The 13,771-nt window shown below is 43.4% G+C and overlaps 1 protein-coding gene across 4 annotated transcripts in view; it reads left to right on the top strand.

The window, feature by feature from the left end:
* PIWIL1 (piwi like RNA-mediated gene silencing 1) overlaps positions 1-10,661 on the top strand; it is a 29,889-nt gene extending 19,228 nt beyond the window's left edge. For 3 of the 4 annotated variants that reach the window (XM_072802135.1, XM_072802132.1, XM_072802133.1), the window contains 7 exons: positions 1,538-1,738; positions 1,846-1,949; positions 3,016-3,086; positions 3,244-3,397; positions 6,933-7,058; positions 9,491-9,638; positions 9,795-10,661. In XM_072802135.1, coding sequence (XP_072658236.1) covers positions 1,538-1,738; positions 1,846-1,949; positions 3,016-3,086; positions 3,244-3,397; positions 6,933-7,058; positions 9,491-9,638; positions 9,795-9,911 — 921 coding nt within the window. In that variant the 3' untranslated portion in view covers positions 9,912-10,661. The remainder of the gene's footprint in view (positions 1-1,537; positions 1,739-1,845; positions 1,950-3,015; positions 3,087-3,243; positions 3,398-6,932; positions 7,059-9,490; positions 9,639-9,794) is intronic. The other variant, XM_072802134.1, reaches the window with a different exon arrangement.
* Positions 10,662-13,771: the final 3,110 nt, after the last annotated feature.

Below are 13,771 nucleotides of genomic sequence, written 5' to 3'. Positions count from 1 at the left end.
AGCTGACTGGTACCTAGGCAGCTGTCCTGGACTGACTTGGTTTAAAAACGGCATTTGTAAATCTTAGAATTTGAGTTTGAAATGTTGTAATTAGGTTCACAAACTGTCCACAAAATATGTATTTTATCTTCATAAGGTAGTTCTCTTAATGCTGGCTTTAGTTGTGTGTCTGCAAGCTTGTTATCTGCATTGCAGTTGGTGTGGGAAGGTGGGGGGAACAAGACCATCTGAAATGTTTTTGGACTCAAAGCCTTTAATTCCATGAAATTTCATGGGGAATAGGCACAAATAGTAAAAGCAATTCGTTGTTCAGCACATGTCCAGGTATGAAGTAATAAGGTGGCAAAGACAGATGCAGTGATAAACAACATGTGAACATGTGTATGTGGCTTTAAACCTAAGAAGTAAATTGGCTTCAACTAATATGTCCCCTTTCTAGCTGTTCATCTCCTGCTCAGATGCCACAGGCAGAGTACTGTCACCATTGTCTGGAGTAATGAAGACACGTAGGATGGCAAAGTGATTTTGTCAGGGGCTAGAGAAGAATCTGAGAGCATTAATTGGAGAACACAGCAATGAGTCCAAGAGCTGGATTCAGCTCTAGAATACAAACTGGGATTGGGCAAGAATGGACTGTTTTCTTTCTAGTGTTTAGATCTAATGGACATAACACTTTGGGTTTAAGGTGTATAGTGGGATCATTTGATATGCGTATATGTTGCACAGTGATTATCACAGCAAGGCTACTTCACTCCTCCATCAACTCACATAATTACAGGTGGGTGTTTTGGTACTGAGAACATTTAGGATCCAGTCTTGAGTACCTCTCAAGTACACAACTCATCGTTGTTAACTGTGTTCACTATGCTGCACAGTAGATCCCCAGAATGTACTCAGTTCATAACTGGAAGTTTGTGCCCTTTGACTGATGTCTTCCCATTTCTAGCAGGCATATGTTTAAGGCACTCTCTTTTGTCCCCAGAATTGTCCATGGACCTGTAAGAAATTTCAGTGTGATCAGGTTCTCAATAATTCTATTTATTTATGAGACAGTGCGCACAAGTTGGGGGTAGGAGCAGGGGGAGAAGGAGAAGCAGACTTCCCACTGAGCAGAGAGCAGCCTGAGCTTTAAAAGTTTGAAATCCATGATCCTAGGTGGGTGGTGAGCAAATGAGAACTGTGAGAATGGTGGAAGACCTGTTTGTCCACCTGTAGGTTATTGCTAACTTGTTCTGCTCTATTCCCTATCTTGAAGTTATTCCAAACTGGTACTAGAGCATGTTTAGCTAAGTCCTTATGGTGTTCAGCTCTGAGTTGTTGGCCTCATGGGGTTTCTTTCCATTATTAGCATCTATCCCTGAGGTGAGTGGAGGGAACAGTATCTAGCAGTTTACGTGGGGCTTGTCAGCTCTGTGGCAGAGACAGTGTTGGACAGATGTTTTACATCCAGTGGGCGGGTTTGGTTCCCTGTTCTCTTCCTTGAACCTCACCATCAGCTTCCTGATTCTTTGTAAAGAGAACATTTTCTTGGTTGCAGGTTGTTTGTCTGTTGTCAAGTAATCGGAAAGACAAGTATGATGCCATTAAGAAATATTTGTGTACAGACTGCCCTACTCCCAGTCAGTGTGTGGTGGCCCGGACCCTTGGCAAACAGCAAACCGTCATGGCCATTGCTACCAAAATCGCCCTGCAGATGAATTGCAAGATGGGAGGGGAGCTCTGGAGGGTTGATATGCCTGTAAGTTTAAGTGGTGCATAAGTTTTCATTGTTTGAGAACAATGGATTTACTTTCTAACTACTGCTGGTATTCTGTTGTATCTAAAACTACAATATTTTTGTTAAAGCTAAAGCTGGCCATGATAGTTGGCATTGACTGTTACCATGATACCACAGCTGGACGGAGGTCAATTGCAGGATTTGTTGCAAGTATCAATGAAGGGATGACCCGGTAAGTGCCAGTGGGGGATGGGGTGATGACTCGTTAGCTGCTGGATTATGGGCAGGAGCAGGTGGGGGTGCAGGGCCCATGTTCTGGGGGTCTGTGAGGTTTGGGCTCTAGGATTCTGTTCCTTGCTTCTTTTCAACCTGTTGACTTCTCTTACATTAGATAAGCAAGAAAAGTAGGGAAGTAAAATAAGTAGCTGCCCTGCTGTTTTCAACTTTGTTCATTGGTCCTTAATCTATAGTAGATTGCATTTCAGGCTGTTTTATGATTGGGGGTGGGGGAGGGTACATCTCATTAAATGCAACCATCTCTTAAACTTCTCTAATAATTTTTATTGACTGCTGAAATACAAAGTTTTTGTGTTGACTTTATTTTGGAAAACCCACTTCATTTTACCCATTTTACTTGTGTATCAACATAGTGCATCACCTTTTAGTGCTTTTCTTAGAACTAAAAGAATTGCCAAGGGGCACCTGGGTGGCTCAGTCAGTGAAGTGTCTGCCTTTGGCTCAGGTCATGATCTCAGGATCCTGGGATCAAATCCGCATCAGGCTCCCAGCTCAGCGGGGAGTCTGCTTCTCCCTCTCCTCCCTGCTCATTCTCTCTCTCACTTTGTTTCTTTCAAATAAATAAAATCTTAAAAAGAATTGCTGAGAATAGGAAAGGATGGAAATTAAAGGTATATTGACGTGTGTTGCTAATGGGTGTGTTTCAAGGTCTTGTAGCTTTTATAAGAGTGAAACCTGTAATAAATGACTTCCAAAGAACAGAGCAAGAAGTGTGATCTGTGTGTACTAGGTGTAAATCTACAAGCTCTCTCTGGGTATTAGTTTAAATTTTATTTTTTCCTCAGCAGGGGAAAAAGAATGTTGATTTATAATAAGTTTCATTTGTGATGTTAGGTGTATCTTGTTATTTCTGCTTAAGATTTCATAAAGTATTGGAGATATTAGCAGTTATCTTAAAAGGGGTTAAACATTAGGAGCTGCTGAGAGAGAAATAAATACAAAGTGCTCCAAAAGGTACAACCTGATCTCATTCTCACCCTGGTCCTGGTCTCTCCAAACAGCTGGTTCTCTCGCTGTGTATTTCAAGATCGAGGGCAAGAGCTTGTAGATGGGCTCAAAGTCTGCTTGCAAGGTTAGTCTCCGGGAGGGTTACCGTCCTGTTGTCTGAATTGGGGTCTCCAAGAAATTATCCTAAAGTTACATTATTGAAAAACGTGCCCAGAATTTGGTAGCAACACACCATTTTGTTCTGTGCTAATTTATTTAAAACTTTTCTGGCTTTCTTTCAGCTGCTCTGAGGGCTTGGAATAGCTGCAATGAATACATGCCAAGTCGAATTATTGTGTATCGGGATGGTGTAGGAGATGGTCAGCTGAAAACACTGGTTAACTATGAAGTACCACAGTTTTTGGATTGCCTGAAATCTGTTGGTAGAGGTTACAAGTAAGCATGCAAACTGCAAAGCATTTTCTCTTATAAAATTATACCTTTTGTCTTTCAAATTAATTAGTTCCTTGGTGCAAGGGTGAGAACCCAGCCTCAGGAGTGCAGGAGGCTGGAGGGCGTGGAAGGGGGAGGGGCCAGAGGTGCAGAGAAGTCCTGAGAAGGGTCCCTCCTTCCAGGGAGAGAAAAGACACATGGAGATACCTTTGCCGATTCTCTGCCTGCCACTTTTCTCACCTGTAGCCTTGAGGTGTGGGGAATCTGAGATTCTGGTACTTCTGTAGGCATCCACAGAATTGGTTATTAGAATAAATTCCAAACCATATTAATTTACTCTTTCTCGATTTCTTTGTCCAACAAATACTTGTTTAATTTCTTTGTGAGCTTGGTTGAACTGATAACTTGATCTAGGGAAGATGATTGCCATGTGTCTCGTCTCCTGGGAGATGCTGTACCTTGTTGCTACTGTCTGTCGGATTGTGAGCAAGCTGAGGGTGGGGGACTGTTGTATTAAGAGCTTATTAGTGAATTCATAAAGATTAGTGAAATCATAAAGGTTTGTGAATTTGATTTTTTTTCTTCTTTTTTTTTGTGAATTTGGTTTTTAAGGATACTTAAGAAATCCAACAGGCCTGTTTGCACATACATGTTGCAACACTGGTTATTTTTGTCAGACCTTTTCAGCCAGCATTTGGTATTGTAGAAATGAGGGATTTTTGAAATCCATTGACTTTATCTGAGCTTAGTGTGATTTGGGACCTGTAGGGCAAGCATTAAGTGCTTGCTTCTTATTTCTAGCTGAACTGAAAGGTATTTCCAAGGCTTCTGTGGCCAGATGCTAAGTGTTGATTCTACACATTTCTTAAAATTAGTTTATTATGCCAGTAACTTCTCAGAGAAGTCAGGGATGTTTCTATTTCTTTTGAAGTAATTGTGTTTTAGATTAAAATGCTAACAAGCATTTTCTAATGTTTTGGAAACGAAAGTTTAATGTTCTTTTCTGTCTCCTTTAAAAAACTTAATGCTTGTATTTTCTCACTAAAATAATGTTACTGGTTTTCTTTCGGTCTCTGAAATTTTGTAAACCTTGTTGGGTGTGTTTCTCAGAGTTGGAAGTGCTGTCCACACGAGTGATGTGGTGTGGCCATAGGGGCAGGGGCAGTCCAACGTGGTGGCCACTTTCTTGTCTCCTCTTTGTTCACTGCTTTCGCCTCAGCATCATCCAGCCTCAGTGACCTTTTCTACACACCTAGAGGAGAGGGAGTTTTCAAGAAATAAAGAGTAGAGGTTATAGGGCAAGCTCCTTTTCCAGTCTTGAGCTGAGCTGTGTGTCTGATACGTGGGAAATGTTCCCTGTGACCATGGCGGTGCCTGCATGTCTGCTACTTTGAGTCTTTTGAGTCCTTTGGGCTTGGTTCCCAGAAGCAGTGGCAGAAATTGCCTTTGAAGAGATGGTGGCCCTGGTGAGTGTTTGACCAGAGTCCTTCTCGGTGTCCAGCACTAGTATGGGGTGGTTTCCGTGGCGGCTACTGGGGCTTACCTGCCCAGTTCCCACTGAGGCAATGGGTAAACTGTACAGGGAAGTGGTTTCAAGTTGCGGCCTGAACGAAAGCATAACCAGCTGTCCCAGGAAGTGGATTCCATGGTGTGAATTGTGCTGTACTTGGTGGCTGCCAAGACCAGTGATAAAGTGCAGGGTGTCCCAGGAGTAGAGGTGGGTTCATCCCAGCTTTGCCTTCATCTGTGAAACAGGGAAGCAGGTAACCAAGGGGGTATCAAAAGGAATAAACGGGAATAATTAAATATTTCATGCAGTACCCAGTAAGTACTCAATAAACGGTAGATAACTTATCCAGAAAAAGCTTGAAATTGTGTAGAAAATAAAATAATATCCAAGAATTATTCCTCACTTTGAAGAGCTGCAGTTTGGATGTAAATATTTGTAATTGTTCTTAGAACCACAATATATTTGTTTTTTAATTGAAATGTTGATGTCAGCTTTTTACAAAAAAGTAAAATGGATTAGTTGATTTAGGATATTAGATAAATCAAAAACGTCACTTCTTACTTACAACCTGTCTTTCTGTCCTGACATTTCCTATGTTGTTTCTTGAAATATCAAGAGAACTGAAATCCACTTTGTCTTTTGGCTCCTGAGACTGACTTTGTTATATCCAGAGCTACAGTAACTGGGCAGTAATAGACCTCCGTGGGTAGATGGTGATATTTCTAAAAATACCCTCTGCTTATGTAAAATCAGCCCCCTATCCCTTCTGGATTTGATTACTCATACCATGAGGGAGCAAAATTAGATTTATCATTGAACAGAAGTTCCCTCTTCAGGGTCCTTCTGACCATTTGTCCCAACAGCATATTGTCAACTACCTCCCAAGCCAGACCAGATCCCACTGCGTGTAAGCCCTCTGTGTCATGTAGTTTGAAGTCAGGTGTATTTCTGCTCTGTAAGAGCTAATGTTCCAGGTGGGAAAAGGCACAGGAAAAATGGAGGCATCGGTACTTCTCTCAAATGTCTGATACACTCCAGCACACTCCTGAGTACCTTTCATATGCCAGCCCACATACTCCAGGGTGTGCTTTTGAAATGGACCGTTCAGAGATGGTAGAAAAGGTGTGAAAGGTATTCAAGCCCATGTGTGCTGCCACCTGAAGAGCTGTCCTCCAGAGAGCCAGAAGGCACATAAAGGGCCAACAGGTGGCCTCTGGTGCTGCGCTGGGTGCTCAGGGGAAGAGAGTTTCATCATGGTATATGGAAACCAGCTGGATCGGGCAGTGGAACGCAGAGGGGGATGCAAAGGGTACATCCTCTGCCAGCATGTGGTGGGGCCCCAGGAGGAAGATGGGAGACAGGGGGCCCCAGTACTTCGTGAACCAGTAATGCTGGGTTAGACTTTGACAGTGCTCCACCTAGCTTCCCTACCAGCCAGTTTATACTTCAGATCTTATTTTCCACCTAGTACAAAATGCCCATTGAAGAGTGTTCCAAATTGTGCGCTTTGAAGCATGCTGAATCTGTCATTTCTGTGTGCCAGGTGAGCAGCATGCTTGTCTGTTGATGGAACATGTGTGTGACCTCATGTCACATGCCGTCCTGTTCTCTACCCACAGTTGACTCCTGGTCCCTGTCTAAGTCTGTACAAGGTGTGGAGTGTCCCTTCATAGCTTGGACAGATACTCTGCTTCGAAAGGGAAAGGGTTTCTTTCTTTTTTTTTTTTTTTTAAGATTTTATTTACTTATTCATGAGAGACAGAGAGAGAGAGAGGGAGAGAGAGAGAGGCAGAGACACAGGCAGAGGGAGAAGCAGTCTCCATGCAGGGAGCCTGATAGGGCACTCGATCCTGGGACCCAGGATCACGCCCTGGGCCGAAGGCAGGCGCTAAACTGCTGAGCCACCCAGGGATCCCAGGGAGAGGGTTTCTTTTTAAATGGAGTATGTGAATGTGAATGTCAGAATGATTGAGTGCCTGGAAGCATGACAGACTCCATGTCATTACATTCATCATCATCACCTTTAAGCCCAAGACTAACGGTAATTGTGGTGAAGAAACGCGTGAATGCCAGATTTTTTGCTCAGTCTGGAGGAAGACTTCAGAACCCACTTCCCGGGACGGTTATTGATGTAGAAGTTACCAGACCAGAATGGTAAGTTCTATACGATTACGTGGAATTGTTTTTTGCTTTATCAACTTCAACATGTTTACTTTTTCTCCTATTTCTTATAAAGTTTTCAACTAGCTTGATCCAGTAATAATAATAAAGCCTATGATTTAGTATTGCTAAAGCCTGGGGGGAATAGGTTTTCATGTAGTTTTTCTGGGAGAATAGGGTTATTGTCTGTGGCACTGATTAGACATAGAGAGGGTAAGAATTGCTACTGTAGATTGCTTTTGTATTTTTTTTTTAACATGTGACCTCATCCAAAGATTGTTTCCTAGTAAAAATGTTGAGATTGGTAATGCTTTGTTATCCAGAGGTCAAAAAGTTTCATCTGAAACACAGCTGCAGATAAGGAGCTTCTGAGTAGTAAACAAAGCTTTTTATGTAGCCTGGAGCTACACTTTGCCATGGAAAAGGCAGCTAGCTAGGATGTCTGCAGGCACACTGGGGCCGCCTGCTGATGGTGTTCGCACCCAGCAGCTATTGGCTGCTGAAACTGGCTCCTCAAAAACACTATGGGGTGAGGCCTAGGGGGTAGGGGATCCTGGTGCTGCTGAGTAGTGGCTCCTCTGTCAGTCCAAGTAGTGCTGCCTTCAGGAGAGCACACTGTTAGGACCATTCTTCTTTTTCAACATGTTGGAGCTTTTAAAAAGGCAGCTTTAATTAGGATAAATAGTGGGCCTGGGTGCAGAGCTGCTAATGCAGAATGCCCTTCCTATACAGACCTAGAGTAAATGAGACTTTACAACACTAACTTTATGTAGATAAATGGTAACACAGATTTTAGTTCTCTTTAGTCAGTTCTGTTAGGTGACCATGGATGGAAATTACTACGTTGAGATGCATTATCTTGGATTTCTTTTCTTTAAAAAAAAAAAAAAGGTTTTATTTATTTATTCATGAGAGGAGACTTTTTAAGATTTTATTTATTTATTCATGAGAGACCGAGAGAGAGGCAGAGACAGAGGTAGAGGGAGAAGCAGGCTCCCTGCAGGAAGCCCGATGTGGGACTCAATCCCAAGACCCTGAGATCATACCCTGAGCCAAAGGCAGACCTCTGAGCCACCCTGTCTTGGATTTCTGTCTTTTTCTCAGGCAGGTGTTAGTTATGGCAGTGCCAGAGGATTCTACTAGTGGGAAAATCAGCTGTGGGAGACAAAGTGGCTAAGATGCTAACATAGAAAGTTCTTTCCTGCAGGACCCTCTAACCACTCCGAGTGACCCCATGGCTCTTCTACTAACACTCCTGCTGTGCTAACTACAGCTCAGGGCAGACATTGACTGGGAGACAGCTGACATAAGATTGGGTAAAATCCAAGTGGAATTATGAAGTATGAAAACACTTCATTACTTTTTACTAGATGCTGTTTAAAACTTAGCTGCTGATGCTCTGCATGCACCTGGAGAAGCCCACTTGTAGGGACCAACAGAGTCCCATTAGCTGCCAGTACTCTGGACGCTAATGTGCCTGAGTCGGGGAACTGAGGGTCTGACTCTAGCCCTGTTGTGATCTCTCTATGGTTTGGGCCAAGTGGCTTAATGTCTCTGAAACCCTCCTTCTAAATCAAAATAATCTGTTCTGTATCAGTTGTGGTGTTCAGACTTGTCTAGTTTCAGCAGAGCCAGCAAGTTGCACAGGTAATTTCTTTATAGCTTTATTAGGTCAGATTACAGTATCTCTGGATTGATGTGTTATTGCTGCTTCAGAAAGTGGGAAGAACAGATGTCCTGTTCCTCTGTTTGCATTCCTGGTATCTGCTTTACCGTTTGGGTCCTGCACTAGTTCTGCTTCTGTCCCTGGGGCCTCTCAAGTCCTCTAAGAATCTGCTTTGCATCCTTTTTTTTTTTTTTTTTAATTTATTTTTTATTGGTGTTCAATTTACTAACATACAGAATAACCCCCACTGCTTTGCATCCTTGATGATGAAAATGAAGCATACTTTTGTTACCGTGGGAACAAGAAGGGGAAAGGCTCTAGGGCAAAAGCATATTTTGGGAATGACAGTGCCTGAAAGGAGAGCTCCTCTACCTTCGCCCACTGCTGCTGCCCTCTAGGACCTCTGTGGTCTGTGAGCCACACCGGTGTGCCCTAAGGCGTGCAGGTGGACAGCTGTGAGTGCCTCGCCTACACTGCTGTAACTGGCGGCCTGGGCATGTGTGGAGTTCCCTGAGGTGTCAGTGACAGATAATTAAAATCTAAGTAATAGTGATTTCTTAAACATCTGTCACACATAAGCATTCCAGAATAGTCCATGAACAGCAAGTGTCATGGATGTGAAGGAAGCACATTTCATCCTGAAGAGGTTAGGTTACATGTGAATACGAGACCTCTCCCTGTGAGAAACTGGACCCATGTTAACCTCAGCTTTCAGACGGATGAGCCTCCCATCCATGTGGCTTTTCTCTTATAATTCCAGGTATGATTTTTTTATCGTGAGCCAGGCAGTGAGAAGTGGCAGTGTTTCTCCCACACACTATAACGTCATCTATGACAGCAGTGGCTTGAAGCCAGACCACATACAGAGGCTCACATACAAGCTGTGTCACGTCTACTATAATTGGCCCGTAAGTGTGTTTCCCTAGGGACGTGTACTCACATATGTGAGCTTCACTTTTCAAAAAAAGGAGTTACTGTTTTCAGAGACTTTTAAAGTTAATATTGAGATGTGTGATACAGGAGACCAGATCGAGAGTAACAGCCCTGTGTTTCTTCCACTAAAGGGCGTCATTCGAGTCCCTGCTCCTTGCCAGTACGCCCACAAGCTGGCTTTCCTCGTGGGCCAGAGCATTCACAGGGAGCCCAACCTGTCCCTGTCCAACCGCCTGTACTACCTCTGACCCTCAGGAGACGACGAAACGCAGCCGTTTCTTCTGTTGGAAGTTGTAACTTTGGGATTTTTTTTTAAGTTTTTTTTTTTTTAGCTGTTACCTTTCTAGATGAAACTTGGGAAGGGAATTAGGTCTGGAGTCTCGTGTGTAGCATTTCTGCTGTGACTGGCTTATAGGTAAAAATTAAAGTTTTATATTTTATCTTGTTTACTTCTCAAATATGTTGTGAGAATTTTTTGTTTTGAAAAAAATGTGCATACCGTACTTTGTATTATAAACAAACTTTCTTAAACTATTTGAAAAGTGGTAATTTACCTGAAAGTACTTTCAGGAGTGAGCAAGTCCTGCTTTGTAAACCTACATTAATTAATCTTTTTGAAATATTCTTAATTTAAAGGAGAGAAAAGCATAAAAGTGGGAAACTCACTACAGCTGTAAGGTAGGGTTTTATTTGGGTTTATTTTATTTGATATATTTTAAAGTTATAAAACTGCCATTGAATAACTTACACAAGGTGTGGGAATGGTAGACTCTATGAAGAAGTAGGCTGATTTTTTTATTTCATTTTGGGGCTAGGTGGTATGGGGGTTATTAGAAGAAGATGGTTGAAAAGTTTTAAATTTCTGTCCAAAGAAACATTTTAAGACTCTTTAACAAAAAGAGGTCAGTAACCTATATTAACATTACTATTTATTTTGTTTGCAACAGGGACATCCTTCTACTTGTTATAAAATAAAATAAAATTGGATCGTCACCTTATCCATGAATAGTGTAGTTTGTTTTTACTGAAAGTGTATGCATTTTCTTTCCATTTTTAAAGAATTCTTTTGAATGCTGGAGAGCTTGCTCTTTCAAAAGGATACAATTCCATTTATAAAAGCTAAATTGGCATCACTTTTGAACTTCAGTGTTCATAGTACAAGAATTGAGAGCCCAAGCTTGTAAGGAAATGCAGACTGAGCAGGACATTATCTGGAAGTTGATGATTGTAATTATTCACATGTACGTATTTGTAGGTATTTTCAGGAAATTTTGCAAAGAGCTGGCTTGCAGTTAATGAGTAAAACCTGTATTTTGAGAACCCCTTTAAACATTACTTGTAATTGTGATGCATGTTACGTATTAGCGCTCATACATCAACCCCTTGTCTTAACATCATTATACTTGGTCTTATCAAATAAATCCTTTTTGGAGTTAGCCTCATTAACATGAATGAAAACCATTTGATTTTCCTTTTAGTTCTTCAGGCTCATAACTGTTGTTAACACTGTCATTGGTTTATTAGCCCAGGCTCCTTAACCTGCTTGGGCTATAAACAGTAGAAGAAAAAAGAACAGAAAGTGTGAGGTTTTAGAGGAGGGCCAGAGACCAGATTATATGACAGAAGTCACTTGAGGCTGTCCTGGTGTGAAGGAGTATGAGGAAGTCTGACCCTACAACTTGGAAGATTGGTTTGGGGTATTTTTTACTTATAGATTTGTAGGCCTAGTCAGGAACTTCTAGGTCATTAAAGTGTCATTCTTTGGTTTTAACAATCTCTTAAAGTGTAAAGGTTTTAATGTCTTTAAAACCATGAGAAATTGGTAAATGAAATCTAGAAAAGTTGCAGTAATCAAGAGATCCTCACTGAAGTCTAAAAGACTTTGCTGTCGGGAATAGAAAACCTGCTCAAATTAGTTTCAGCCAAAGGGGTTACGGATTGGCTTGGTCCTTCATCCCAGGTGTAGTTTCCAGAATTTAATCTGTTTAAACATCACCCACTCTGCTTTGTAATAACAGCGAACACTGGGCCCATGCCAGATACAGAATTAGAACCGCTCAGGGAGACCAGCTGACCCCTTCCTTAGACACATCCCACATGGTTTGTCTGGAATTTTGGTGAATGCCAACTGAGACAGCACCTAGAATCTGGTTGATGAGAGGATATGGGGGTGCTCTCTTGGTCCTGCTTTCTTCTACATTGGTTTTGACTGATGGGCAGAGAAGTCTAGGTTTTGAGGTCTATCTCACTCTTTTAGAAGTCTTGGTGATCTACACTTTCTGCAACCAGAGGGATGTGCCACCTGGATGGATGGAGCCTGGCTCATGGGCTATGTCCAGGAGTGGGTGGTAGGATGCCCATGCAGGCATTGGTGAAGAAACAGCTCCCTGTAGGGATGTCCTGAGGGCCACACCCAGAAGACGGAGTACACAGGACAGTCAGCTCCTGGATGCCAGTGGTGGCTGCATCTGGCTCTGGAGAGAGCCGTGTACAGAATGCCTGTGCAGGAGTCTGGCCTGTTGTGGCATCTGCTGTGGCACTTTCAAGCAACAGCAATGGACTGAAATCTGGGCTGCTTCCTTAAAGTGAGAAATCCACATGAATTCTACCCTGGAAAGCTCTTCCTTCCCAGCCCTTGCCTGACCCATCAGCCTCAGGAATCCCTGAGGTAACCCTGTGCTTGGGTGGGGGCTCTGCAGAGAAATGCATACAGGGATGAGGCTACTTGTAGGGGCAGACACAGGCTCTCCCCTCACCCCTCAGGTAGTGTTCAGTTTTGTAGATTCGGTGTGGCATTTCCTGGAGCACACAGATCCTTGCTCCGAGCATGCTCCTGGAATTCTTGCTCACTGTCTCTGTATCAGATATTCCATTTCCCAGCAGCAAAGGCAGTCTAATGCTGTGGTGGAAATCTTCAGGTTATTTTTGTATAGTTTCAGGTTTGATTCAAGTTCATGTAATTGGTGGTGTCATTAGACACAAGATTTCAAGGGCTAGGTGTAGATCTGGCTGTATATTATTCCAACCCAGTTTCTGAAAAAAGGATCTTGTCCATGGAGAGCCCTCATGGCTTTGTGTTGAGAATACCCCTCCTGACCTGCCTTGGTTACCCAGAGGCACCCCCCCCCCCCATCCCTGGACACACCCTGAACCACTGGCACACAGCTTAGTGCTCCCATCATCCTCCTTTTTCAGAATCTGAGAGGACCTCCTGAGATTGCTTTTTCCGACCCCATCCTCTGCTCTTCTGGAACTTCTCATGGAGCCTTTTGGAATTCACCATCATCTCTTCACAGCCCCCTTGTTTGAGGAGTTCCCATCCCTTCTGAACACCTAACTTTCTTCCAGGACACTTCCTGCCTTCGGGTGGTGCTGTTGTGTCTGCCACACCTCCAGTCCGCTGGGCCTAGAACAGCCAGGTGCCCCACACTTCATCCACATGCCCTCCTCTTGTTGTTCTGTACCCCCTGGGCTCAGACCCGGTGGTGACTTCAGTCCCTGGCTTGCTTTCATTATGTGGTCGTGTTTGTTCTCACACATGGCAAAACCACCAGTTCAGTACAGCATTTTCCTACTGTTGTGTCCCATGTGCCCCACAGCCCTGCTTCACTGTGGCTATAACGATCAGAGGCCTTGAATGCTGCTCAGCTTGAGGCCTATCCCAATTTTGTGCCCTGCTGTCCTAGAGGTCACCCACACCTGCTCGCCTCCTGACACCTGCCGTGCCATAGCCATGTTCCCTGTCCACTCTGGACCCTGCTCTCGGCTGTTTTCAAGCACTGCTGAGAACTTCCACGTAGCAGCCGAAGGACCGCCAGATGGAGTCTTCTGTGGGTTTATGGTTACAGAGCTCTGCGCTTCTAAATCTACCCTCAGCCACTTGTGCACAAGACACCTGGCTCTTCAGGGAGGTTGCTCCTTATAATCATGTCTCTCCTGTCCCTGCATCAGCATTTTCTTTTCTTATTCCCGGCAGCCTACAAACCTGGCAGTGTTTTTTCCATCCTAGAAAAAAAAAAAGGCCTTTGGGGCACCCTGTTGTGCCTCAGAGCTGCCTTCTCTCTTTCCCCAGTTTGAAGGTAGAGGAGGATCAGTAAGGTCTCGGGCC

The sequence above is a fragment of the Canis lupus genome, chromosome 27, assembly GCF_048164855.1.
Source record: "Canis lupus baileyi chromosome 27, mCanLup2.hap1, whole genome shotgun sequence".
Taxonomy (NCBI): Eukaryota; Metazoa; Chordata; class Mammalia; order Carnivora; family Canidae; genus Canis; species Canis lupus.
Note: the sequence above shows the minus strand (reverse complement) of the source record. Positions and strands in the feature narration are given on the sequence as shown.